Below are 25,868 nucleotides of genomic sequence, written 5' to 3' on the forward strand. Positions count from 1 at the left end.
CCTGCCCAGCCACTGGGTGCATTCAGAACCCCACACACCACATCTAAGATGGCATTGTCAGGTTCCATCTCAGCAGGCCCCAGCCGAGAGCTGGGGAGAGAGCCTGGCTCATCTCCATGGCTGAACTTCAAAGTGCAGCAGCAAAGCCCGACCTCCTTGAATGTGCACCTTTGAGCCCGTATGGTGTTTGAAAAGGGGAAGGAAACGCATCTTCAGAAGGGCCCAAGCCCGCGTCCAGCACCTTGCTACATACTTCTTGGCTCTATCTCCCTGAATCGCGTATCACTGTAGGTGGTGAGAATCATTCCTGCTGTGATGGGGAAACGGAGTCTCAGAGAGCCACATGCTCATGAATGGCAGAGCCAGGATCTGAACCCATATCCGTCTGCTTTAAAGACACTGTTCTTGCTCTAACACGCAGCTCTGCATCCTGACACCCTTCAAGAGCCATTCATGTAACCCTGCTGTGTGCACAGGTGCGATTCAAAGCTCACCATGACCCACGGAGGTAGGGATGATAACCCCATTCTACAGAGGAGAGGATTGAGGCTCAGAAAGGCTCAGTGGTTCTGATGAAGTCCACCGTGGGATGACAGATATGTGGTGTGAGCCCGTGGTCCATGGTCCATCCACCGCCCCCACGGGTGTCCAACTTCAGTGTGGGCTCTGCTCATGCCAGCCCGGCTGTAGCTGCCCGTTGGGATCATACCCAAGCTCAGAAGCCTCACGGAGCCCATAAAATTGTAACCATTTCCCTTAAATTCATCACTGTGTGCCCATCTCACCTCTCGCGCATTCTCAATAAATTCCTGATCGTTTATTGCCATCCGTTTGGCATTTCACCACCCAGAAGAACTTAGAGCCATCTGCATACTTGGAAAGTTCATGTTGTTCTCCTTCCAGGAAAAAAAAAAAAAAAAAGTGTTACATAAGATGGAGCCCAGCACACGGGTATAGGAAGGTCGGAGAGCCTCATCTGACTAAAGAAACCCTCTGCTAGCTCCACTCCTTGTTTCCTGCTTCATCCAGGTCCAAAACCGCATCACAGCTGTCTCTTTAAATATTTTCCCTTGCAAAGCCTTTGAAAAGAATCTAAATGTTATCCCTGTGCCCACATAGAATTGCTATCTCTCCAAGGTGAGGAGACGCTTCTTCTGGAGAACTCTGGGCCTTCGTCATGGCGGTTGGTGCTGGCTACTTTCTCCTTTGTCCATCAGGCAGCGAGAGGGGCATCTTGGAGGGGGGCTGAAGGTTCCCGTGGACCCTCTCTGGGTTCCTGGCTGGCCCGGCTCTTGCCATATCCCCCTCGTGGAACAGGCTCTTCCTTCACTCGTTCCTCTTAGGTCATTAACTTTGTGGTTGTGCATAAAATTTGTTCTTTTTTCGGGGGGGGGGGCGGAGTTGAACATATTCACTAGAAACCATGGTGAAATGAAGGGAAAGCAGAAAGCTGGAACCCCTGACCACCACAGGAGAATTGTCTTCACAGTGGCAGACTCTGATAAGTTGGAAAGCACCCAAAGGATGAGCTAGTTCCAACTCTTGGCTCTACAGATGGGAAACTGAGGCACAGACATTAGGGTCATGCATTCCCTCTCAGAGATGTAGGTAACAGCAACAGGCGCTGGGGAGTCTGAGCCAAGTGCGCAAGGTCCTCATTCCCAGGAAGCCAGAAGTCGGCTGGCAAGCCAGGAAACCATCGAGGGATCAGTGATCAGTGGGGGGAATGTGGGCCAGGCGTAAGGGAGCGGAGGGATCGGCTGACTCTGCCGGCGGCTGGGGCGGCTTTGAGCCAGGGTAACACTGGACCCGGGTCTGGACCAGAACCTGCTGGCCGTGACAGGGCAGGAGGGCCTTTTGCTTCTTCCTCCCAAGAGCATTCTGGAGGTTCGCCTCCTACCCGACCACCTCGCATTCGAGTCATCCCTACCTCATGCCTCCCTCCCGCATCTCTCGTCTCGCATGAGTCCTCAAGAACTTCCCAAGGGTGGCAGGGACGGGGGGGCCTGCAGACCCCGCAGGGCCCGGTCGGTTCTGTGGGCCTACCACAGAGAAAGAGCTGGCACGTCCTCAGGAGACCTGTGTCGCCCACACGTCGGGTGTTCACACGTCACCTGTGTGATTTTCACTGCAGCCCTGTGAGCTGAATGTGATTTCCTCGAGCTGTCTTTGACTTGCTTTCTTTTTCATTTCAAATCTATTTTAAGAGGAAACGTTATTCTAACTCAGGAAATAGAAAAACTGGTATCAGATGCCATCAATAGAAGGAGAGACCACAGGAGAAAAGCCAGCCACGGTGCTAACTTCCGCTCCCCACTGGGCTAGCCCCAGATCCCCCAGCCCACAGCCCCCCCCAACCCCCCCGTGTCCTGGAGATAGGCTTGCGTTCGAGACATATTTAAAACAGATCTGCACCTCCCTCCCGTGCCCCCAGACTGGAATAAAGAACCTTGTCCTTGTGCGCTTTCATGTTATTTAAGTTTGTCACTGGACCTCCCTTGTCCCAAGTGCCACCAGCCCGGGGGGCTTACAGGTTGCGAGCCGGTGATGTGGTAGTTTGGCATCTCCAATTTCATCGTACCGACTGGTAAATATGGACAGTTTGTACCATCTCTGCAGGAGACTGACAGTCGAGCTCTCTTCAACATCTCCCCCACCCCGGGTATATACACACCCCTGCAGTCAAGAGTCATGCCAGAAATAGATGAGCGTGCCTTCCCCTCCCCTTTTCTGATGGTGTCCCGGTAGAGCGAAACCTTCCCAGATGGCCTGAACTCTCCGGTGCCCTGGCCACTGCAGCGAGCCTGGTTGGCACCTGGGAGGAGGCAGGGGGGCAGCTGGAGGCCAGGCCTCCCCTATGCTCCTCAGGTGGTCTGCAGGTGGGCAACCCCCGCCACCCCTCCCCAGTTGGGAAGAAAGGCAAACACAGGCCCTTTCCTGTGCGGTAAGAAAGAGACCAGGCTTGGAAGGCCAAGCTCGGAGCTCCTCCACACAGAAGCCGAGTCCGTTACAGCAACATCTGGCCCTTTGGCCTGCCTGTTCTGGAATCGTGAGACAGCTGGGAAGCTCTTCATTAATGGACGGTCCTAAAAACCACGCCATGTGCCTTCTACAGACCATTAGTGATTTCCCAGAAGGCCTGTTCCAAATATTGATCTGGACGGTGGCCTCTGAGGGGCCCTTTGGCGTGAGGGCCTATTCAGAGCTGGCCACGGCGACGCGGCAGAAGAGGTCTCTGAAGAGACCACGCACGCTAATGAAGGGGCTTAATCTCTTGGCCTTTTATAGAACTGCTTTGCCATTAAAGAGAAATCACTCCTGGAGGTTGCATGCCTCCAAGCGTAGGGAATTTTTTTCAGGTGGGACAGACGTGATGTCGGAGGAATAGCCATTTCCCTAGAAGCTTCCAACTTCGTTCGAGTAAGGCCAATACCTGTCTCATATCCCCCGACTCAGCGTGTTTCCGCCACAGCTGCAGGAAATTGCAGGAAGCGGGGGTGGGGGGTGGGGGGGAGGGGCTGATCCTGTTTAATTAGGGAAGGCAGGATGTCACTTCTGTTCATCATCGCATTCTGGACACTGGGACTGCTTGCTGCTAAGTGCCTCCGTGGGCCCCCCGGGCGGTCAGTTCTGCACTGTTATTGGCAGCAGTCACACTTAAGGTTCTAAAGTCGTCTCCGACCCAACTCTTGCTGTCGCTGTCCAGATGTAGTCCACACGGTGCTGTGGAAGGCGGAGGCCTACCCCGTGGCGGTTGACCGCCCCCCTTCAGTGAAAACCCATCACTGCAGCAAGTTCGGCTAGCATCCACCACCTCACGCAGCGGCAGCATAAAAGTACGGGAGTAGAAAAAGGTGTTTTCCTTGTGACAAGCCCCCTCAGGACCTTAACACCTTTGCTGCACAGCAATGCTTCAGCGGCCTCGCTGCCTAGGACTTAACTTCTGTAACTGGAAGTGGGTACCCTTTGGTCCCCTTCTCCAGTCCCCCTCCCCTCTGGTGACCTCAGACTGATCTCTTTTTCTATGAGTTTCGTTGTTCTCTTTTTCTTTCTTTTATTTGGATTCCACATACAAGTGAAATGGTACGGTATTGAGTGCAGTGCCCACGGGGTCTATCCATGTTGTCACACGTGGCAGGATTTCCTTCTTTTTATGGCCAAGGAATATTCCATTGTGTATGTTGATGTATATCCCCCACACAGTCTTTATCCATTCTTCCACTGCTGGATGCTTCAGCTGCTTCCAGGGCTTGGCGATCATGAATAACGCGGCAGTGAACGCGGGTTGCAGATGTCTCTTCCCCACAGTTTTCATCGCCTTGGGATGTATTTCCAGAAGGGGAATTGCCGGATCCTAGGGTAGTTCTATTTTTAGTGTTTTGAAAAAGCGCCATACTGTTTTCCTTAGTGGCGACCCCAATGGACATTCTCACCAACAGAGCTCGAGGTTCTAGATTCTCAATCTCCTTGTCACCTGTTGTCACCTGTCTTTTTGAGATGAGCCATTCTGAGTGGTGTGACGTCATAGCTCATTGTGTTTCAATTTGCATTTCCATGCTGACTGTGAGATTGAACAACTTCTCATGCACCTGTTGCCCACTCATGATCATTGGGAAAAAAACTCATAGCAGTCTTGAATCTAGTATCTAGTATGACCAGTAGTGTGGGAAGCAATTCTGTGTTGTTAGGGGTGGGGCAGAATATTCATCTGACGCTTCACCTTGACAGTGTTTTTCCAGGTGCTTGACACGGCTCAGAAGATATTAAGTAAGTATTCTGGCTCTGGCCCTAGATCGAAATCTCCACAAAGGTAGGGACTTTATTTAATTCAGATGTGTCCCTGGCACCTCAGCGAGTGCACGGCCCCCACAATACGCTCGACAACTCTGTTGTGAAGAAATGAAGGGCTGAGAGCTGCGTGGGCATCAGATTCATGACAGGCAGTCCTTCTGTTCCTTTGTGTCGCATTATGGGTGTGATCTTAGCAGCCCTCCAGGCTCGTGGGGCTTTGTCTTTTCTAGGGAAAAAAACCCCACACACATAAATATATATATTTTAAAGAAAATCGATGCTTTGGGAAATATTCCAGAATCTTACATGCATCTGAACTTTACCCTGCGGTTCTTACTACCATGATTTTCGGGGTTCTTGCTTTAAAATGGATGTGAGGACAGGAAAATCAGTTGTGGCAGGAAGATCATAGCTAACCACATGGGGGGCCAACATAAAAGCTACTTCCTCTGGCATAGGAGGCCGAGCCCAGGGTGGCCTGGCTGGCCGGTAGGAAAAGATTTTGATGTGATGATAAGGACAACAGCTGGCTTTGCTGTGTGTATCGGATGTCATTTAGTTCTCCCTGCAGGTCCTGTTGTTTCCCCATTTTACAGAGGAGGAATCAGTGAGGTCAGCCCCCCAAAGTCACAGAGTCAGTCTGGATCTGAGCCCAGATCAGCTTGCTGCTGCACACTTGAGGAAAGTTGGTAATGAGTCTGCCTTTGTTACCGCTACAGACCAGGCAATGTGAAAAGAGACCTACAAACACAGTGGCTTTTGTGAGATGAAGATTCAGACTCCCTCTCCCTTAGCAGTCCAGGGGTGAGCGGGCCAAGTTGGTGACTTAGCCTGCTCCACGCAGTCACTCAGGGGCCCAGGTTCCTTCCCCACTGTTGCTCCACCACCCCTACAGGTATGGAATCACGACCAAAGCTGGGCCATCGCCATTTCTGTCTTCCAAGTCCGGGGGAAGAAGAAAGAGAGCAAGTGTAAAACAAGCAAATTGTTTCAAAGTGGGTGTCGTGGAAATTGCATACATCACCAACGCTCACATTCCACCAGCATAAATCAGTGATGTGGCCACACCTAGCCAGAGGCAAGCCTGGGGAAGTTGGTCTCTGCCTACACAGCCATGTGCTCAGGTCGAAGGCTATCACTCCAGACGAAAGGGAGGATGGAGTTGGGGGCAGCCCATTTGCAGTCTCCTGTGAAGATGGGCTCCTCTTTCGTGAGTGTTAATGCTGGTCTGTTGCAAGGAAAGTGCTATCTATGTTCATTATTTTTTTTTAATTTTTTTTTTAATATGACAGACAGAGAGCACTAGTAGGCAGAGAGGCAGGCAGAGAGAGAGGAGGAGGCAGGCTCCCCGCCAAATCAGAAAGCCCAATGCGGGACTCGATCCCAGGACCCTGGGATCACGACCTGAGCCGAAGTCAGCGGATTAACCCACTGAGCCACCCAGGCGCCCTATCTATGTTCATTATTATCACTCACGCATGTGGTCCTTTATTCACTTAAGAAACGTTCTTGGGGCTTCCTTCGGGGGCAGCTCTGGGGTGAGGAGCTTGTGGGCCACTGAGAAGCCAGAGTCACTGTTTCTACCCGTGTCACAGGGAGGAGGTGAGACCTCAGCCACGAAGCCCAAGGAGCAGAGAGAGTGGATTCATGATTGCATTCATTCATTCTCATTTATCACACTTGTCTTTCCAAGAAGGGACGGTGTAGCAGTGGACAGTTGGCAAGTGCTACGGACACGCACCTTCTCTTTCATGTTCTCCCCCACCCTGGGAGAGGCGGAGCAGGTTCCGAGAAATCACATGGCTGGTGGGGAATTGGAGCCAGCATTAGGAGCCAGGCCTCTAGGGTAGTATGACGAAATGAGCACAGCACAAGTTCAAGGTCAGGTATATCCAAAGTCGAGTTCTGACTTCTCTGCTAGCCAACAACCTCACTTCTCTGAGACCCTCAGGGTCTTCAGCTTTAAAACTGATGCTGTGCTTTCTCATGTCAGAGAGCGATTCGTAAGAATATCTGGACAGAATGGACTTGACTTTGGTTAAGTGGATGCTCCCTAGGTAGGCAGGTCCTTGCCTTCTGGCTTCTATGGGGCACGTGGTCCTGCATGCTTGATGAGGTCCTGAGAATGCACTGGGAGGACGTTGAAGCCACAGACCTCAGGAAGCTAGGCAGATGGCCCTGCCTGTCCTTCCCAGTCCTCTCCTCCGTGCTGCTCCCTCTTCCTGGGAGCTGGGTTGCTCTCTCATCCTGACCCTGGTTACCTGCGGTCCTGTTTTGGAATTGCTTGCACGTCCTGCTGCTCTGCCCCAGACTTCTCTCAGGTGCTCCCTGGCAGGCTCATGTCATCTGTGGCCTCAGCTCACTGTGGGCCCACTGACCACCCCACCCTCACCATGGCCCCTGCAATTGGAGCATGCTGGGAAGACCCCAGAGCAGAGCCTTTTGGGACAGGAGACTTGGGCAGAGTAAAGAGGCTGGAAGGGGCAGGACAGGGGCCGGCTAGCTGAGAACCGAGGTCGGATGAGTCATTTGTGGGAGCAGAGCCATGGACAACTTTTGTGAACAATAGAAAGCTGGGGTTTGCATCAGCACAGATTGAGTGCGCAAGGCAGGGAGCAGGGTGTCGAGCTAGAGGCTGTTGCAAGAGTCAAGGTCTGGGGTAGCATGGGGGGGCGGGGTGGCAGCAAAGGGAGTGGCGAGAACAAATAGGAGAGGGGTGGGCACTGGGGGAGGGCCTGTCTGGGGGGGTCGGTCCTGGGATCCCCTGTCTGGGGGCCAGCTGCCGGAGCCACAGGCATGGTCACAGAAGTGGGAATGAGGCTGGAGTCCACACTGGGCCCTTGGAGCCAGAGGGGACCCAGGGCTGGGAGCCCAAAGTCAGAGACTGGAAACCACAGGGATGAGCGCCTGTCTAGCGTTCCAGGAATCTACCTTGGGCACCAGTCGGACGCACACTGATCTTATAAGGAGTCCAGACCTCTCTTTTTATCTAAATCCAAACCTCCTTTCTCCCTAAGTCCAAACTACCCTGTACTGGAAAAAATCTGTTTTTCTCTAAACCTGATGAAATCCATCAGCGGATATAATGAGCAGATGTCCTGGGCCAAGTGTGGCTCTGCAGGATGCAAATGAGGGAAAAGAGGGAGGCAGTCACTGATTGGCAGAAACAAAAAGGAAACAGGTTCTTCCAGCCCAAGGTGATCGGGGCGTTTGATACAGCTGAGCCCAGGGCCATGGGAACCCAGTGAGAAGTGTGACTAATTCTGGCTCAGGGAACCAGAAGGATGCTGTCACCCAGAAGGTCTCATTTGAACTGGGTGTTGCAGAATGAGCAGGAGCTCACCGGCTGAGAGGAGAGGGACTCTAGAATGTGATCACCGTGGGGTGAGGTGTTGTAGCCCAGAAAGCTTATAATGCACCAGAGACGCCCAAACTCATCAGTAATGGGGAAAATGGATTGAAATACCATTGCACACCCGATTTGACTGGCAAATCTGAAGTCTGACATTACCAAGTGGTGGTGAGGTTGTGGTCAAAGGAAGGCTCCTATCTCTAAGGAAGAGTATAAATTGGTCCTACCTCTTTGGAAAATAACTTGTCATCATCTGGTAGAGGCTGAACAGCTTCACGCCCTCTCCGGTGACTCTATTACCAGATACACATGCTAGAGACATGCTTGTCTAGGAGCACCAGGAGCCACACAAGGATGGCCATTGCAACAAGGCTTGTAACAAACCCACATTGGAAACAATCCAAATGGCCGTCCGTAGGAAGATGGATAAACACATCATAAAATAGCTTTGGGTGGAATAGTATACGGTAGTGAAAAAGGACTCCAGATATCTACGTGGATGAGCTCCCCAAGCATGCCAAATGAAAGAAACAATCAAGACCTAGGAAAAAAAAAAGCATCAGGATAAGTCTGTTCATGTACAAGTTCAAACACAGGCAAAACTGAACAGATCATCATTTACCTACCTGCATAGGTGGTTAAGCTGTGAAGAAAGTGAAGCAGTGATTTTCCCAGGAGTCAGGACAAGTTAGTGGTGACGTCTTGAGGGGGAAGGAGGCGCACACTTGCTTCTGCAGTCCTGTGATGTTCTGTCGGTGCGTGTCCATTGCGGGATGATTATTTAATCTGCACAGGTAAATTCACAAAGAGAAATCACACCAGCCTTGCTGACCTGGCAACACTGACCTTGGTGTAATTGGGATAGGGGCTGGGCTGCGCCTGGAGATGGGGCTGGAGACACCTTGGGAAGGCTCTTCTGTGCGATCTAAAGAATTTTTGTTGTTTTTTATTTTCTGTTGTTTTCCTAATCTGGAATAATTTAGGAGATGAGTGATGTTCAGAATATGCAACATCTCAGGGATATGATAAGGAGTTGTGGATAACCATAATAAAAGGACGTTCTAGGTCTCAATCCCTCTGCCCTGGATTTCTGCTTTCAGAGGCCTCCCAGCTCAGAAAATAGGCTGTGGGCCGAGGAAGGCTACACTGAGTATTGAAAGGCGAAGAGGAAATATTACTGAGGAAAGATAGTGCCCCCGTGTATCCAGGGGACAATTTTCTTTGCCTACAAAAAGCAAGCTGGTGACCATGGGCCCAGCTGGAGACTCGGCCTTGCTCCACTGTCCCCAACTCTGCTTGGGACAGCCACATGGGTGGGATGCAGGAGTGAGACGAGCCGGCAGAGAGTGACTGTCCCAGAGGCTGAGTGGAGAGCACCGCTGGGATTTGTCCTCCGCAGAGAAACAAGGACAGTGGGGATGGGCTGAGGGTGATGTCGGCGTGGTCGTGCGGCCCACAGCCCACATGTGCTGGCGACGGAGCTGCGTGACCTGCTTCTCTTCTGCCAGCCGTGACTGCAGGCACCGCAGTTGCTCGCAGGCTCCCATGAGACCCTGCGGCGTGAGGAAGGCCTTGCCTTCCAGAACCCCTGCTAGATAAGGCAGGCATCTGGGTGGCCCAGGGAGGGGAATGCGCTACGTGCCCAAAGAGAGATGTTAGCAGTGTGATAAATTAGGTGTTAAAATGCATCAAACTGTTTATCCCCCTCTGTCTCGAGCTGGTTGATGCTGGATTTGCTTTTGCACATTTATATGAAAATACATCGTTGCTGTGGCTTGTAATTTTCTAGTTGAAAGCTTCAGGGTGGGCCCACTTTGGAATTTAATTATCCTTGCGCTGGGAAGGCTTTACTGAGATTCAGTGCTCAGGAGACTGGCATCTTGTGATACTTACCAAGGAGCACCCGTGGCTTCAGTATGTTGCTGTTTTGAGGGTTGTGAGATAACGTTCTTTCTTTTTTTTTTTTTTTAATTTGACAGACAGAGATCACAAGTAGGCAGAGAGGCAGGCAGAGAGAAAGAGGGGTGAAAGCAGGCCCCCTGCTAAGCAGAGAGCCCGATGCGGGGCTCGATCCCAGGACCCTGGGATCATGACCTGAGCCGAAGGCAGGGGCTTTAACCCACTGAGCCACCCAGGTGCCCCCGAGATAACGTTCTTTTGATGGCGCAGGAATGGAGATGGACCAGTCTTAAACTAAATTCTGCGTGGCCACCATTGTGTAGCAGAAGAATCTCTCATACACGGGACACCTAACTAGAGTTTTTGAAGCCAGATCCTGATTTTGGCAACCCGACTGCATTAGGTCCACACTGCTTTGTAGGGAACACCCAAATTAAGTGTAAAAGAGTCAACTACTGATCCATGAAATGCAGGAGGCTGTCAAGTAGCAGTGACATCATCCTAGGGGGAAATTGGGGACTGAAAATCTGAAGGACCAGGTGTCACACAGCCAGGGAATATAATACAGGTGGGAATATCATCTGTGGCTGTCCAGAGTATGGTGCTGAAAAAAAGGCTCATAGGCTGCCTGGCGTTCAGCAGAGCAGGGAGCTGTGATTGATTAGTAATGTCTGCTCTGGGTTCAGGAGGGGAATCAGGGTCTGAGTGCCATGCCTAATCACTTCTTAGATACCTCCCAGGTGCTGGGCCCTGTGCTGGGGGCTTTCTTAGACTTTCTCCCCATTCACCGTCAGAGGGACTCTGGAAGGAGGTGGCAGTGCTCTTCCTGTGAGCAACTGTTTGTGGAAAGAAGCTAAGGAATCGAAAGCAGGATCCGAAATGAAACATGCAGCATGGCTATAAATTATAATTACAATTGAAAGTTATAACTATACATTTATAATTAAACTGTCGGCAATAACAAACAAATATTAATATATGTGGAGAGGAAGGAAATAAAATGTTCATGTTGGTTATCACTGGATAGTGAGGTTATGGATAAATTTTAATTTCCTTTAGGCTTGTCTGTATTTTTCCATTTTTCAGAATGACCCACATTCCCTTTTTAAACATACATAAATTATGTGTGTGGGCGTGGGTGTGTGCATTTTAAAATATTATATATAGAGAAAGATTTGGTGGCATGCTTTTTCTCTTCATGAATGCACCAGGAACATTAATTACTCCTTCGCAGTGTACTAAGGTAGCTACTTAGAGTAATGCTAAGCCTTTTGCTTCGTCTAGACTGAAATCTTTGGGCAAGAACCCCGCCCCCCACCCTCCCAATCATCTCCCAATTTCTAGTACTGAACAAATCTTGACTTTCTTTGGAAAAGCTGAACAAAAGATGAAAAATCACCAGCGATCCAAAAGACTTAGCAGTCCCAAAGAAGGACTCCCTTCTAAGGAGTCACAGAAGCAAGAATCTTAGGAGATGGTATCGCTACAAGAAACAGAGAAACTTGCCAGGAACTTCTGGCATGATCCAGGAAGACTTGGCTTTCATTAGCTAAGAGTGGGCACTTATGAGGAAGGAATAAACTGACACCTGAAAAAACTGCATGGAATCGAGAGCTCTGAGCTTTTTTCCAGCCAGGGAAGCTGAGACTGCGTATAGAGGGCAAAGCCCAGCGGCTGGCACAAAGAGGAGAAAAATACACGGTTATAACTCTTTTAAGTTTTTATTGCGATTTCCAGGTAGTTAAGATACAGTGTAATGTTAGTTTCAAGTGTACAATTTAGTGATCAATCACATCCATACATCGCCTGGGGCTCATCACACGTGCTCGTCTGAATTCCCATCACCTGCTTTGCCCATCCCCCTCTACCCATGCTGTTATAAGTTTTAAAATAAAATTACAGTTCCGTTATAACCAACACATACATAACCCGCTTTTCTAATGATTTAGTAACTTTGGCTTCTGAGGAATTATGCTAAGTAGGGTCTCTGAAACCGTCCAGTTTGGGTAAATTGGCCAAGCCAGGGTCTGCCTTCCTTCTCTGTTGACACAGGCGGGCTGTGGAGCAAGCCCCGACCGTGGCAGTGGGAGCTGCTGAACCAGCAGGGGCCAAAGGTGGCCATTGTCCCGCCACGTGCCTGGTGCTACTCTGATGATTTCTCTGGGGGAGCCATTGTAGTTCGCATGTTGGAGCTGGAAAGAGTTCCATCTGGCTCACAGCCGGGGGAATGGAGAATTCCTTCAGACTTAGGAAGGCCGACAGTCATCATCACTGCCCCAAATAAAAATGTTTCAAGTATGACCCTCCCCCCACTGCCCTCGGGCAGATGAGGTTCAGTTCATTGTTGACACAGATGTGCCTGCCTGATGTGAGTCAGAGATAGAAAAACCCAAACACACAGACCAGAAACCCAGTAGGTGATCTGGCATGTAACTACATGGTTGTCTGGAGCATTCTTTCCAAGTGCAAGCCTCCTTTGCATGTTCTCAAATGACTCAATTCATACCATCCTGACATGCACAGAAGGGGAAAGGGAAGCCCAAAGAAGGGTGTTAGGGCCAATTTAATGTTAAAACCTGTTTAACTGTTAGGGCCTGCTTAGCCAGAGCGACTCCATGTTGCCTCGGTAGCCATATTGTTGTTCACATCCACGGACTTCATTCCGGGAATAAACGCCCCAGTAGTTCCTGGTATGGTTCCGGGTATCGATTCCGGGAGTAAACGCCTTAACAATAGAAGTCACGTACCTTGGGTCTGCGGTTATGTCCTATAAAACCAGTCTGTGAGACTGGGAGAGGGTCGCTCTCTTCAGAGGTGGCCCTGGCCGGTCAGTCTGACTTCTAATGCTTGGCATAGAATAAGGCTTTGCATAACTTTCACTTTGTCTCAGTCTCGTTCGTTTGATAACGGACCCCAACAAAGGGAACCAGCATTCAGGCAGGTGCAACGCTAACTGTCATTTAAACTTGAAAATGCCTGTGCAAGGAAGGGATTCTCATTCCTCTTTTGCAAGGAAGGCACTTGAGACAGTGAGTGACTTTCTCAGACACCAAAGGTAGGGTTTGGACTGTGCTGGTACTGAAATGCCCTGATCCTAGTCCTGGGAAGAAGCTGGGGTAGAATAATCAACAACAAAACCTATATAAAGAGCCTCACTCAACAAATAAGAATTTTTTGGCTTTTGCAGAGCAGGACGAATAAGAGATGCACAGACACTTGCAACACAAACACAAAAAGAACCCAGTGCCACTTTGTGGAATAGTCAGGACGTGAAGTTTGAACTCCCAGGGTGCCTTAAAATAGGAGGGTACACAGACAAGAAAAAAAAGAGAAGGGGCAGGGAGGGGGTGGCTTTCTAGTTCCTGGGCCCAGTGGGGGACAGGATGACCCGGCAGACCTTTCTAGGATCCTGCTCTTTTAAATGATCCACGAACGAGCTCCTGAGGGCATGTAAAGCTGAGAATGTGGGGAGCGTGGGAATAAAGCTCAGTGGCCTCCATGTCCCTTGTCTCCTATCTCCGGGAGCATTTTGGCATTGGGAGCGTGTGCTTCCTCAAAAGGAAGAGGCAGACAGACCAGGTGCTCGGCCAGCCAACCTGAAGCGTGCACTTTGGGGACCCCAGCAGGGTTCTCCGATGGGGAAGGGAGAAGTGGGTGGTGTGGGGGCTCGGGGTCACTGTGGGCTCTAGGGGTAAGTAGAGTGTGGGGGAGCACATGTGGGAGAAGGTGTGTAGGCTCAAGACCAGAGTCACACAGGAGATGGGAAGGGAGAGGGGAGTGAGGCAGAGTAGGGGCCCGGAACTAGAGACCCAGGCATTCCGCTGGGGGTGGAGTGGGGAGGCTATACTGTGAGTCATGGAGAGATGAGGGGAGTTTTTTCCACTCTGACCTCCCTGGAGCAGTGGAACTATTTTATTCATAGGATCCTTAGATGACTTGACATACAGCTGGTCTGGCAAATCAATGATAAATGAATGAATGGCTCAGTACATTTATTTCAGGCTTGTACAATAGAAGCAGGCCTTGGATAGGTAATGTCCGGCCAGTTTGGGGTTGCTAATGTCCTTTGTGGAGGCCCCTCTGAGTAGAAGCCACTCAGAACCCACCGCTTCTCTAAAACCCAAAGAGCACCCCATTTCCCTCTCCTGTGAGATCTTCGGAATTTAGCATACCGGTTATGAAAGAGGGGCCTCCGATCGAATTTTCCTCCCTCAAAGGCTGACATCTGATTGAACGTCCGTGTGCCCGTTCCCTAATGTGTAAGATGACAGCAGGTAATAGTAAGGAACTTTTAGATCATACCCGGTGACACAACACCAAAAGCTCGTGTGGCCTGCGGGGATTCCTGACCTCACCCTCAGGAACCTGGCAGGTGGGTGCTATTGTCATTGCCCATTTTACAGATGAGGAAACTGAGTCAGAGAGCAGCTGAGTCCCTCGTCCAAGGCCTGTGGCTAGTAGAGGCCAGAGCCGGGATTCAGGTCCAGTGACTCCAGGGCTCCAGCCCACCCCATGCTGCCTCCCTGAACTGATCTGTTAGCCCTACTGTTGCTGGTGGGGGAGGGGAGGGGGGCACGGCCAGTTTATCTTCTCTCCGTGATCTGTACCGAATGCCTTACCTACCTGGACAAGCTCTTCTGTTTTATAGGTTCCTTATGATAATAAGTAAATAAATAAATAAAACGTGGGGGCTGACAGCACCGTCTGAGTTAAATACACTGGTCACAAAGCTGTTCTGGGTTCGAGGTTGCACACATTTCAAAAGGCACGTTAAATGATCGAATGCTTAAGGAAACTTCCTCTGTGGCCTTTTAAAAATTATTGTAATTTTATCTTCTCCTTGGAAGACATCTCTACTGCAGATCTGGCTTAAAAAAAAAAAAAACAAAAAAAAAAAACTAAGATGGGGGTCGGGTTTCAGTGGTGAGTCGTCTAATTCCCATCATGCTTCTGAATCTTGAGTTTGCCTTCCAGCAACAGGCGTGTCCCTCTGGCTTATCACGCCTAGCCAGAAACCTTCAGCACCTCCAGGCCCCTGAGGGTGTAATCAGATTCTGTCCCTGCATCTGGGGGGCCCCTGCAGTCTAGCTCCTGTCCCCACTGTCCCCACTCTGCTGAGCACTGCTGGCTCTTGCCCTCCTCTGGGCCACCCCCTTCCTCAGAGTCTCATGAGTCTGTCTTGGCACCCCCGCGCTTCTCCTGGGTCCCCCATCGCCTCAGATGCCCTGCTTGGGTCCTCCTCGCTGTCCTCCTTCTCCCATCCCTTTGGGCCAATGGCGGTCCCAAACTCTCGGTTGAAGTCTTTGGATCCAGTTCAAATGACAGAAACTTCCATAGCCAGGCAAGGCAAAAGGGAATTTACTAGGGGGAATCAGGGGCTTTCAAAATAGTTAGAGGGCCTGCAGGTGTGGGCTGTGGACCTCCAGGAGCTTTCCCCTGGCTGTTCCAGCCCACGGTTGTCTCTGTTACCCCTGAGCCGCTTCATTCCCTCCTCCATTCATTCTGTCATTCACCAGTCAGCATTTACAGAACAGAGTCCATCCTAGCTGCTAGGGACAGGACACCAGGACGAATCCATAAAACATAGCCCTTGTCCTCAAAGAACTCGTGGTCTACTCACACCAGATGTTGACGAGTCCAGGATAAAAGAGATGGGAGTGGAGTGTTATTAGGACTTCAGCAGGGAGCTCAGGCTGGGGGACCCCGGGAAAGGCTCCAGAGTTCGGAGAGGGTAGGAGTCGAACCTGAGCCAAATCACAGGCAGGGGCAGAGATGGTGGGTTGAAGAACCAGATGTTCTTCTTCGGTTGGTGTACAGGGTGGGAGAAGGAATGGGCTGGGGCAGGAGGCCAGAGGGAGAAGCTGGTCAGAGCAAGGGGCTTTGGGGACCACCCGACCATGCATCGTGACACGATTGCCTGGCATCTTCCTCTCGTGACGCCATCACACTGTGGTCCAGAATGTGCACCTGAGAGCCAGCCTGGCTGCGTTCAGGTTCTACTGAGTTCTGAACCTACTGGCTGTGTGACCTCAGGCGAGCTGCTTAGTCTCTCTGGGCTTCATTTTCTTATAGGAAAAATGGGGAAGATCGCCAGACCCCCCTCACGGGGGTGGTTGTGAGGGTGAAACGAGTTAGCGCCTAACACGCGTAGACCAACAGCGAGCCAAAGTGAATATCAGCTGTCAGCACTGGCTATTAAGTAATGCCCGACTCGGCACCAAGCATCCTGCCGGGTTATTTTCCATAAATTCTCTCAATCAACCCTCACAAAGACCCCGGGAGATAGGCATTATTGATCTGTTTTACAAATGAGAAGTCTATTTCTAGCTCTCCCTCTGAAATTTTAGACCCCCTTCGCCGGTTATGTTCTATTTCCGTCCCCGCCGCACACTGTTTGTGCCGCGGGAGCCCTGCCAGCGACGGAGAGGAACAAAGTCAGCCCAGCCCGGCGCTCTGCGAGAGGAGGGAAACGGTTCAATCTGGATTCCAGCAGAGCCTGTCAGGCTTCCGCTTTAGCTATGGCAAATGGGTCCAAGCGGAGCCTGACAATCCCACTCACGGGCCCGATGACAAACGTGCCGGGCGAATTTTTTTTTAAAGTCCTAAAATTTGGCAGGAAGGATTTGGGTGGATGTGGATAATGAAGTGAGCCACCCAGCTGCCTGAGTGGGATGCCCTGGGGAGAAGTGAGAACTCACAGCGCATCCTCTCCCCAGATCAGGCAGGCAAACGCCCTCCCACCCCCTTGGTCTGCGGGGCTTGTGTCCTTCCCCTCCCTGGGTCAAACACCACCTGAGCAGCCGCCTGCTGGCAGGATGGGGTCCAGCCAACACATGGGGTTCCTCCCTCAAATCCCGGGTTTCCTGAATTTCTTCTAATAAAATGAGCAGAACATTTCCTCAGTGGGGCATTCAGCCCCTCCTTTGATGGAGCTTTGCCGTGGCTTTGGAAAGGGCAGGTGAGAAAGAGGCTGATGTTTTTCCACTCTTTTCCAGGCGGGAAAGAGGTGGTTCATTTTAACCTCCTGACAGCCCCGGGAGGGAGGCGTTGTGATCCCCACCCCCACAGATGGGCACATGGAGGGGAAAAGGTCCCAGCCAAGTACCACAGTCCTATAGGTGAGAGGTGGGGGTGTCCTTGGTAGAAGGCAATGTTTTTCATTCCAGCACCCATCCCCATCTTTCCAGGCATTGGTGGCTGCAGGCTTGTTTCTCGCCCATTTCCCAGGTCCCTGCCCGGTGTGGGTCCGTGAATGAGCCTCACCTTCTTGGGGCGTGGGTGGTAAGCCAGCAGAGAATGTGACAGGAAAGTCAAGAGACCTCAGCCTTGAGCTGCACACCTTCACATACATGTTCTCATCATCTCAAACCCCAGTGAGGAGGTGCCGTGTCCCCATTGCACAGGTGGAGAAACTGAGGCCCACAGAGATCTGGAAACCAGTTTCTGGAAGGGCTGGAGTGTAAAGCCAGGGCTCTGGACCGCAGGCAGGCCATCTGTGCCGTCGGAGGAAACAGCTTCACGGCAGGCAGTTACAGAGTGCTTTCTGTCTTCCAGGAAACCCCAGATGGGAGCCTCTCATCCCATATGCATTTGGTCATTTATGTCATTGTGTCCCCCGAGGTCGGTGGTGGTAGGATTATTCCCATTTTATAGCTGAGCACACTGAGACCTAGAAAGTTTGGTCCTTGCAATGGTGACTAAACAAAGGAATAAAGGGAGAAATCCTTTTTGGACGCCGGGGAAATTCTGCTTTGTCAAACCTGGGGCATGGCTGCACCAGCCCTGGTTTAGGCAGTCTGTGAAGTTCTGCGGCACGTTCATATCAAGGGCTGCGTACGCTTTGCTGGGAGCTGCCCCGCCTCCCAGGGCCAGATGCCAGGGAGGCCATCTGCTCCTGGGGCTGGGCCTCCCCCCTGACAGCCATTGCCTTCTCCCGGAATGACTGCCTCCCAGCGGGCTGCAGCCATTAAAGAAGTTCCAGGAAAAAGATCTTCACCAGCCTCTTCTGCAACCTAATTTCTGCCGCTGTGGATATTGCCGTGTCTCTGTAAATGGCCCTGCTACTTTTCTGTTGCTGTTCTCCGTCGAGTTGCAGAACGCCGGGGAGGGAGGGGTGGGAGGGGACCACACTGTGCCTGGCACCTGCTGAGAGCCCAGACTGCAGGTTCCTTGACAAACACCACCCTCCCTCTCTCCCTCAGTTCTCTGCAGCAGCCCTAGAAGCTTCAGAAGGTCAGATCCATTCACTGCCCTGTGCTGAGCCATCTGTATGGAGAACACCCCCCCCCCCACCCAGTTCTTTACTTCAGGGGCCCTCCCTGCTTTGGCTGCCTTCCTTCTCAGAGCCCTTCCCGGCCACTCCCACCTTTCCCTGCTGCTTCTCATAATACACACCTGCATATTCTCTGCTGAGCACCTGTCTGTCCTGACGGAGAGCTGTGTTGAGGGCAGGGACAGTGCTGTTTGGCCCTCTGGGTCCCTGGCTTCTGGCACGTGATAAACCTTGAGTCAGTATCTCTGGATGGCCTCAGTTAAGGTCCCCAGTTGCCGCCGTCCTGCAGCTCCGACCCACCAGGTGTCTCACGTCCAGGGCCACGAGTGGTGACGCCTGCAACCAAACGCAGTCATCCTGGCTTCCGCCTGCTCTATTCCCAGCCTCCCAGCAACTGGGGTGTTTGTTTAACCCCATCTCGGTTCCTTGGTCCAGAAGGTTTTCAGAGCAGAAACAACAACACTCACAACATTTTGCAAAACCCCAAAGGGGAAGTTCTAAGTGGAGGTCAGCATCCAGTGGTGAAGGAGGGAGCTCTGTCAGACAGCTCCAGGACGGGGGTTCCCCTTCTCCCAGAGAGCCAGAGCCTAAGTGCCCACAGCGTGGGGTGCAGCTGGACGTGACCCTGGTGCTGGCAGGGGTGGGACCTGGAGGTGGGCCGCCAGTGACCGGGGAGCAGACAGACAGCTGGTGTCACACCTACAGCAGGTGCTCGGGGCAGGAGGAAGGTCTGATGGGAGAGCAGGGGTGTCCTGATGGGAGTGGGGGACGAAGCCTTGGAAAACCCCGTGCCAGCCTGACTTCCCAACGTGCCTTCCCCTGAGTGTGAACTCCAGACCCCGAGGGCTGTGGGGTTGGCGGGAGATCCAGGCCCTGGGGGTCATGCAGTCAGCCAACAAATCCTTACTAAGCTCCTACTGTGTGCTCGCATTTTCGCCAGCCGAGGATACAGCAGTAAATCACATAGATGACACCGCAGCCCTCACGAACACATTCTAGTTAGAAGAGAGGGAAGGAAACGTGGTAATGGAGAAGTAGTTTTGAACAGTGACCTGTGCTCAAGGGCCCCTTTCCAGTGCAGCGCCCGCAGACGGCCTGAGATCCACGTGCTGGTCAAAGCCACCACCACGTGCAGAGTGGAGGCGGGGTCCCTGGTCCACGCCTCGGTGGAGGCTGAGGCTCCAGGGTAGGAATGGGCTTGCCAGGGCTTGCCGGGGTGTGCACACCCCCAAACCCGTGTTCTGTGGCAGCACGTTAGCCTGAAGCCGGCTATGAGAGAGCATTGACACTGTGGAGATAGGCAAATGCTGCAGATCAGGAACCACCCCCCCCCCGCCGGCCCTGCACCCCACTCATGAAACATTTAGCAGTGCACCCCAATGGGCATATCTGAGCATTGGAAAGGAGGCCACAGGCAGAGGGGAGGAGGGAGGGGAGGATGTTATCACAGAGGCAATAGCTTTGTTCTCTTGCGGTGAGAAGTCTCTGAAGGCTTTAAGGCGGAGGAGTAATTCGATTTGATGTTCACTTTGCCAGACAGATTCTACAAAACAAAGACTTGGGTCCAGGGAGCAAGTACGTGCAGGAAGGGGGAGGAGAGAGGAATAATCAGAACTGGGGCCCAGGCACGTGGCGAATGTACAAACTAAGCAGAACCCTCCCCCCACGCCACCCCACCCCCACCCTTACCACAGGGGCAGCTTAAGACCATGCGTCTGCTGGTCGGCTCTGGGGAGGAGGGTGGGGGGAGGGAGCCGAGCCTGCCCTGCTGCTTCACCCGTGCAGAGAGGGCCCACAGAAGCCTCTGCTGCCTGCTGTGGGGGGAAGCCAGGCCAGTCGGCTTTGTTCCCAAAGGGAAGGCAGCGGGGCAAGTACTGGAAGCCTCTGCATCTCTGCAGAAAGAAGCTGTGGTTTACCCGCATGTTCCCCGGGGAGATGAATGGCTCCAAAGTGGCTATGAGTCTCCAGGCCAAAATGGCTACATTCTTGCCACTGGTGAGTTCCCAGTGGCATCTGAGCCTTGTATCCTAGCCCACGCCCCATGCTGTGATGAGAGCAGGTGCTTTTCCACCTCGGCTGTGGCTGCTGCGCATCAGAACCCCCTGGAGAGTTTTTCCCACCCTGGACCAATTAAACCCAGAGCTGCTTCTGGGGGGTGAGACCCATCCTCAGCATTGCGGAAAGCTGGCCAGGAGGTTTCACGTTGTAGGCACAATTGAGAACCGCTGGACTGGAAGAAATTTCTGTGGAGTCAGAGGCCAAGTATTTTTCCACATCACATCTCCGGGGGTAGATTCTATTAACAAGCAAGTCCAGGCGGAATGGCATGCCTCACGCCACTCGTTCGGGCGCTAAGTGAGACCCTGCCCGGCTCCTCCACCGAGGGGGACCTTGACCGCAGGGAGAAGCTGGCTGCAGCCTGACACCGCTGGAGCCCCAGTTCCTGGGCACGGGCTGTGGGCTGCCTCGTTCCCCAAGGATGTCAAAGGGCTTGCGCCATCCTTTTTGGAAGCCCCGCCCCTTTTGCAGATGGGCGTGGACTATTTAGAACTTCCAGCATAATCCTCAGTAGCTGAGAGAAAGACCCATCAGCCGACCCCAGAAGCTTCAGGTGGACAGTTGGAATCTGCCCGACTTGATGTCTGATCTGGAGCAGGTGGCTGGGCATCCCAGGAAGCAGCAAACAGGGTGTGAAAAGTGTCTCTCGTATTCTTAGGGAAAAGGTAGAAAGGACAGATACCAAAGGCAAATGAGGTTCATGCTGGTATTCTGTGCACAGCTCAAAGAATAAAATGGGTATGCAGGGCAAAACGAACTGGCACCGCTCTGCCCCCTACACAGCCTGGCAGAGAAGGGTTGGAGAAGGAACCAAGCAAGCCAGTGAATGGCAAAATGATGGCACCTGAGTGAGCAGTTGCAAACCAGTATGAGTGATGGTCAACCGTCCTGCGTGGTAAGAGCCTGCATGGGTCAGAAAGACAGCAGTGGGGGAGGCCACCCTAGGTGGGATGGAGGAGAAGCCTCTTTGAGGTGATGTCTGTCCTGGGACCAGAGCACAACCAGCAGCAACGGGAGAGCACAACCAGAGCACTCAGAGAGGGTTGGCAAGGCCAAAGGCCCTGAGGCCGGAAGAACTGAGCTCTGCCCTAGCATGGCAGAAAGCCCCTCATGAGGACAGGGAGGTAAGCTGGGGAGGTGGCCAGAAGGAGTGGGGAGGCAGGCAAGGGAAAGGATGACTTGTATTCTGAGCGCACCGGTGGTCCGCTGGAGGCCCAAAAGTCATCAGTGATAGGCTCAGATCTACACGTTACCAACTTGCTGTGCAGCTTGGGCTATAAACTTAACTTCTCTGATTTTCACTCTCAGCTGTAACGAAATCAAAGCCCGAGATGATGATAAGGGTTAGAAATCGTATGTGTAGAGTTAATAGAGGAACTGATGTGTTGTGAATGCTCAGGAAGGTGGCAGCTGTGGTTCTCCCCTCCTCCCTTCTCCCCCTTCTCTGTCTCCCACCCCTCCTCCCTCCTCTCATTATTGGCAGAAATCGGATGGGTGTTGCTCACAGCACTCACTCTTCGCCCGAAGGGGAACCCAGCATCCCGTGGGTCTTATGCCAAGAATAGGAGTCATGACAACTCTCTGAGACTCTGAATGCTCTTTCGTTAACCCCCACCACGGGCAGGCTGACTCTGGCTAGTTCAGAGCTGGGGTGAGCCATAGCATGGGCGTGCTACTCTTCGGGTCTCAGAGTCGCCCTGCCATGTTGGAGGTTTTCCGGGGTGACTGGGTGCCCAGCCAAGCTCTGCTTCTGGATCCCGGGGCTTCTCCTGCACAGATCGAGGGTGCGCACGCAGCTGCTTCTTGGAAAAGCGCACAAACTGCTTCGTGCAGGATCTCCACCCTGCTCGCTACGAAAGAAAAGGCAAAGGCCAAGTCTTCATGTATCCTCAAGAAGGTTGTAACTGGGGGTGATGGCAGGCAGAAAGCTGCTGCTGCCCCCGTGTCAACAGAGGGATTACAGAAGCCCTGGGGAGAGAGAGACCTAGCAGAGCCTGCTGGAGGCTCTGAAATCTTCTCAGAGGAGGGAACCTCAGGGCTGGGTCTTTTTTTTTTTCCCCCCCTAAGATTTTATTTATTTATTTATTTGACAGACAGATTGCAAGTAGGCAGAGAGGCAGGCGGGGCGGGGGGGGGGGCGGGCAGGCTCCCTGCTGAGCAGAGAGCCCGATGCAGGGCTCTATCCCAGGACCCTGAGATCATGACCTGAGCCGAAGGCAGAGGCTTTAACCCACTGAGCCACCCAGGTGCCCCATCCTGGCTGGGTCTTGAAGGAAGGGCAGGAGTTTGCCAGCTGGAGAAAGGGGGACAGGAATACAAGGGGGCCGGTGAAGCAAATTCCAGCAACCCAGAGAAGCAAGCCATCCCACACAGGAATGGAAAGGGCTGGATGTCAGTCAGGATTCTTCTCCTCACAAGGGGCTAAAAAGAGCACAACAGAAGGTGGGGCGGGGGCAGAGCGCGGGCTTCAGGTCGGGCTGGATTCAGGGCTCCAGCACCTCCTTTTAGGACTTGGTGTCCCTTCTTGATGTGGTCTCTCCACTTGGACTGGCTTATCATCCATTTCGGCCAGAAGGCTGGAGCCCCTCGATGCCCACAGCCTTTGTGGCTCACACCTGGCAGAAGCTGAAGCCACCTTCTCCTGGCTACCTAGGGCCAGAGCTCCAGGGTCCACTCCGATCACCTTGAGTCCCCTGCCTTGTCCCTGAGGCAACCGCAGTGGCCACAACCCCAGCGTGTCCTGGTGGGCTGAGGGCTGGCTCACCCGAGACTCCGTCTCCACTCGTTGCTGGTGTCCTGAAAGCTCTGTGTTGCTCAAGCCGTGCTCGGCACTCTGCAGCTCTCCTAACCCAGCTCCCTCTCACCCCTGCAGGGCCCTCATCTTTGTGTCGCATGGAGCCGGGGAGCACTGTGGCCGCTATGACGAGCTGGCTCAGATGCTGATGGGGCTGGGGCTGCTGGTGTTCGCCCACGACCACAGTGAGTACCCCCGGGGGACAGGGCCCACGCTGCTGGCCGGCGCCTGACAGTTTGGGGGACCCCCCTTTCCGCCACCCCACCTCCCTCATCCCTCCTCCTCTGTGATTCTGTGAGTCCCGCGGTGACACTGGGAAAAGACGCTGTCCATGGGATGTTTCTGAGTAAAAAAAAGAAAAAAGTAATAATAATATGTAGTTATGTCAACAAAAAAATATGTCTGACCAGCAGTTTCTGTTGCGTCTGGGATTGAATGCAGGCTGATTAGAAATCTCAGCAGAAAAAAAAAAAAAAACACCAAAGCCAGAATCTGTTTATACAAGAACTTGCCTCGGGCCAAGGAATCCTCTCTTGCATTTATAAAGCACTTTCTACGCAAAACGGGCCCCAGTTTTCTCCCAAGGGACTTGAGATGGATGTGGTAATAGTCCGCCAAGTACAGCTCAACCCCTTTCACCACAAGACACTTACGAAGCATTTCAAGCCAGGAGAATAGGAAAAGTCTCAGAGGTCATGTCAGTCCCAAGAAAACCCCAAACACACACGTGTGCATACACGTGTAAATACACGCACATACACGTTCCCTAGCCCGATTCTTTGATTCTTTGTCCTATAACAAAATCCACACTAACCATCCAAATGCAATGTGTATTGCCTAAGCCCGTATGTCATCCCTTCATCATTTTTGTGACATTCCTCATGGTTTGGAAGGCTCCCGATTTAGCTCTTCCCCTGCTTAACAGTCTCGAAGAATGAAGTGTTCCCTGGGACTGAACACGGTGATTTCTCCGCAGCCGCAGTGTAGAAATCTTGTGTCCCGGCTCGGATCCAGCAATGTGGCTGCTATTTTATGTGATTTGAAAATAGATAATTAAGTGGCATTGCTGCAAAGAGGGAGAGGGGAGCAGTGACAGGGCCCCGGAGTCCTTGCGAGAGGGAGGGGACGCGAGAGCAGGGGATGAGAAGCCTGCTGGGACGTTTGAATATAAAGAATTAGGAAATGTGGATTTACCAAGAGCCCTTTTTAAGCCAGCTATGAGCAAACATCTTCATAACTGCGAATATTGACTAAATTCTTTCTTGTTATGGTCGTAATGTTCCTTAGGGCTTGGCAAATGGTCGCGGTGTTATTTGTGAGGCTGTTTGAGATGTCATATTTGAGCACTGTCCTGATTTTCACTCTGGGGACTATGTTGGTATGAGCCTGGGGACTTTGGACAGAGTGTAAAAGGCCAAGATGTTCCCATCTTCTCTTCCTGTTGTCTTTGTTTCTGTTAATATCTGCTGCAATCATCCCCTCCCTCCTCAAACTGAGCAACCTAGGCACACCCTGGCAGAAAAGAATGATCAGGCTTGGCAAACAGCGAACACCTTCATCCAGAATTCAAGGAGGGTTGTGAATCTTGGAGTCTGTTACCTTCTTACAAACTCCCCTGGGTCACACCTGTGGGAGCACGTACCTGTTGTGCCCTATTTATTTGGTCTGATGGCAGAACTTTGAAAAACAAGTTTAAAAGGCTTCCCTGTTTGAGGAAAAGGAGAAAAGAAACAGCCCACCTGTTGTTTCCAAAATAACATCTAGAATGGGTGCCTAGTTCTCCCTGACGTTCTAAAGATAGTTCAAAAGTGGTCATTGATATTTACCTGTTCTGGGTTCCTTGGTTTATCGGCTTCTTCCCACGACTCGTTGGAAATCTCCCTGGCTAGTGCCAGAGGGTGGTGTTTTATTCAAGAAATGAACCCGGTTGAACGTGCATGTGACTTTGGTGGTCATCTGTGGATGACAGTGACCGTAGCTCACTTAGTAGAACAAAGCCGCGTGAGCAGGCCATCACTGCAGGGTCTCGTGCGGCTGAATCCTGGTGGTTAGTGCTCTGTGCTTTATTCCTTCTTGCTGACACATGTAGAGAAGGAGGGATTCGAACCCAGACCTGCAGGTTCTGAAGCCTGGCCTCCTTGAGGACAAGATGTGGATGATTCAGTATCCATACCGGGAATGACTACATACAGAGACACAGGCAGGCTTCTTACTTTCCTACATAGATTTTCAATTTAAATAGAGCAGACAGGGGCAGAATGTTGGGCACTTACTGGGCCAGTTGGAGGTACACAAAGGATTAAAAATGCAGAGCTGACAAAGACTGTTCTATAGCCCTTGGCCTCTCCAGGGCCAGCGTGATCTCAAACCCCACCCCACCCTCCACCCCGTGTACTCAGGCATGTTGTCAGAGGCGTGCTGCTAGAACATTCATGCCAGATAGCAAATGGGCTCGGGTGCAAACGTACCTGGGTCCAAGTGCCCCCTAGGCTGTGACTCCAGACCTGAGATCTCAGATACTATATCGAACCATTCCAAGCCTCTGTTTGCTCATCCACCAAAGGGGCAAGGCAGTGCTGTCCTATAGCCAGGGTTTTTGTGCCATAATGCATAGAGAGCGCCTGGCAGAGCATGGTAACATGTCCCCCTGCACTCTGCCCTCTCCCTGACCCCTTCTGCCACCGTGCAGACCGCCTACCGTG

At 52.1% G+C, this 25,868-nt stretch overlaps 1 protein-coding gene across 2 annotated transcripts in view; it reads left to right on the forward strand.

Moving 5' to 3' along the window:
• MGLL (monoglyceride lipase) overlaps positions 1-25,868 on the forward strand; it is a 112,390-nt gene that overhangs the window by 21,666 nt on the left and 64,856 nt on the right. For both annotated transcript variants that reach the window (XM_045990996.1, XM_045990995.1), the window contains exon 3: positions 23,245-23,351. In XM_045990996.1, coding sequence (XP_045846952.1) covers positions 23,245-23,351 — 107 coding nt within the window. The remainder of the gene's footprint in view (positions 1-23,244; positions 23,352-25,868) is intronic.

This window comes from Meles meles, chromosome 20 (genome assembly GCF_922984935.1).
Source record: "Meles meles chromosome 20, mMelMel3.1 paternal haplotype, whole genome shotgun sequence".
Taxonomy (NCBI): Eukaryota; Metazoa; Chordata; class Mammalia; order Carnivora; family Mustelidae; genus Meles; species Meles meles.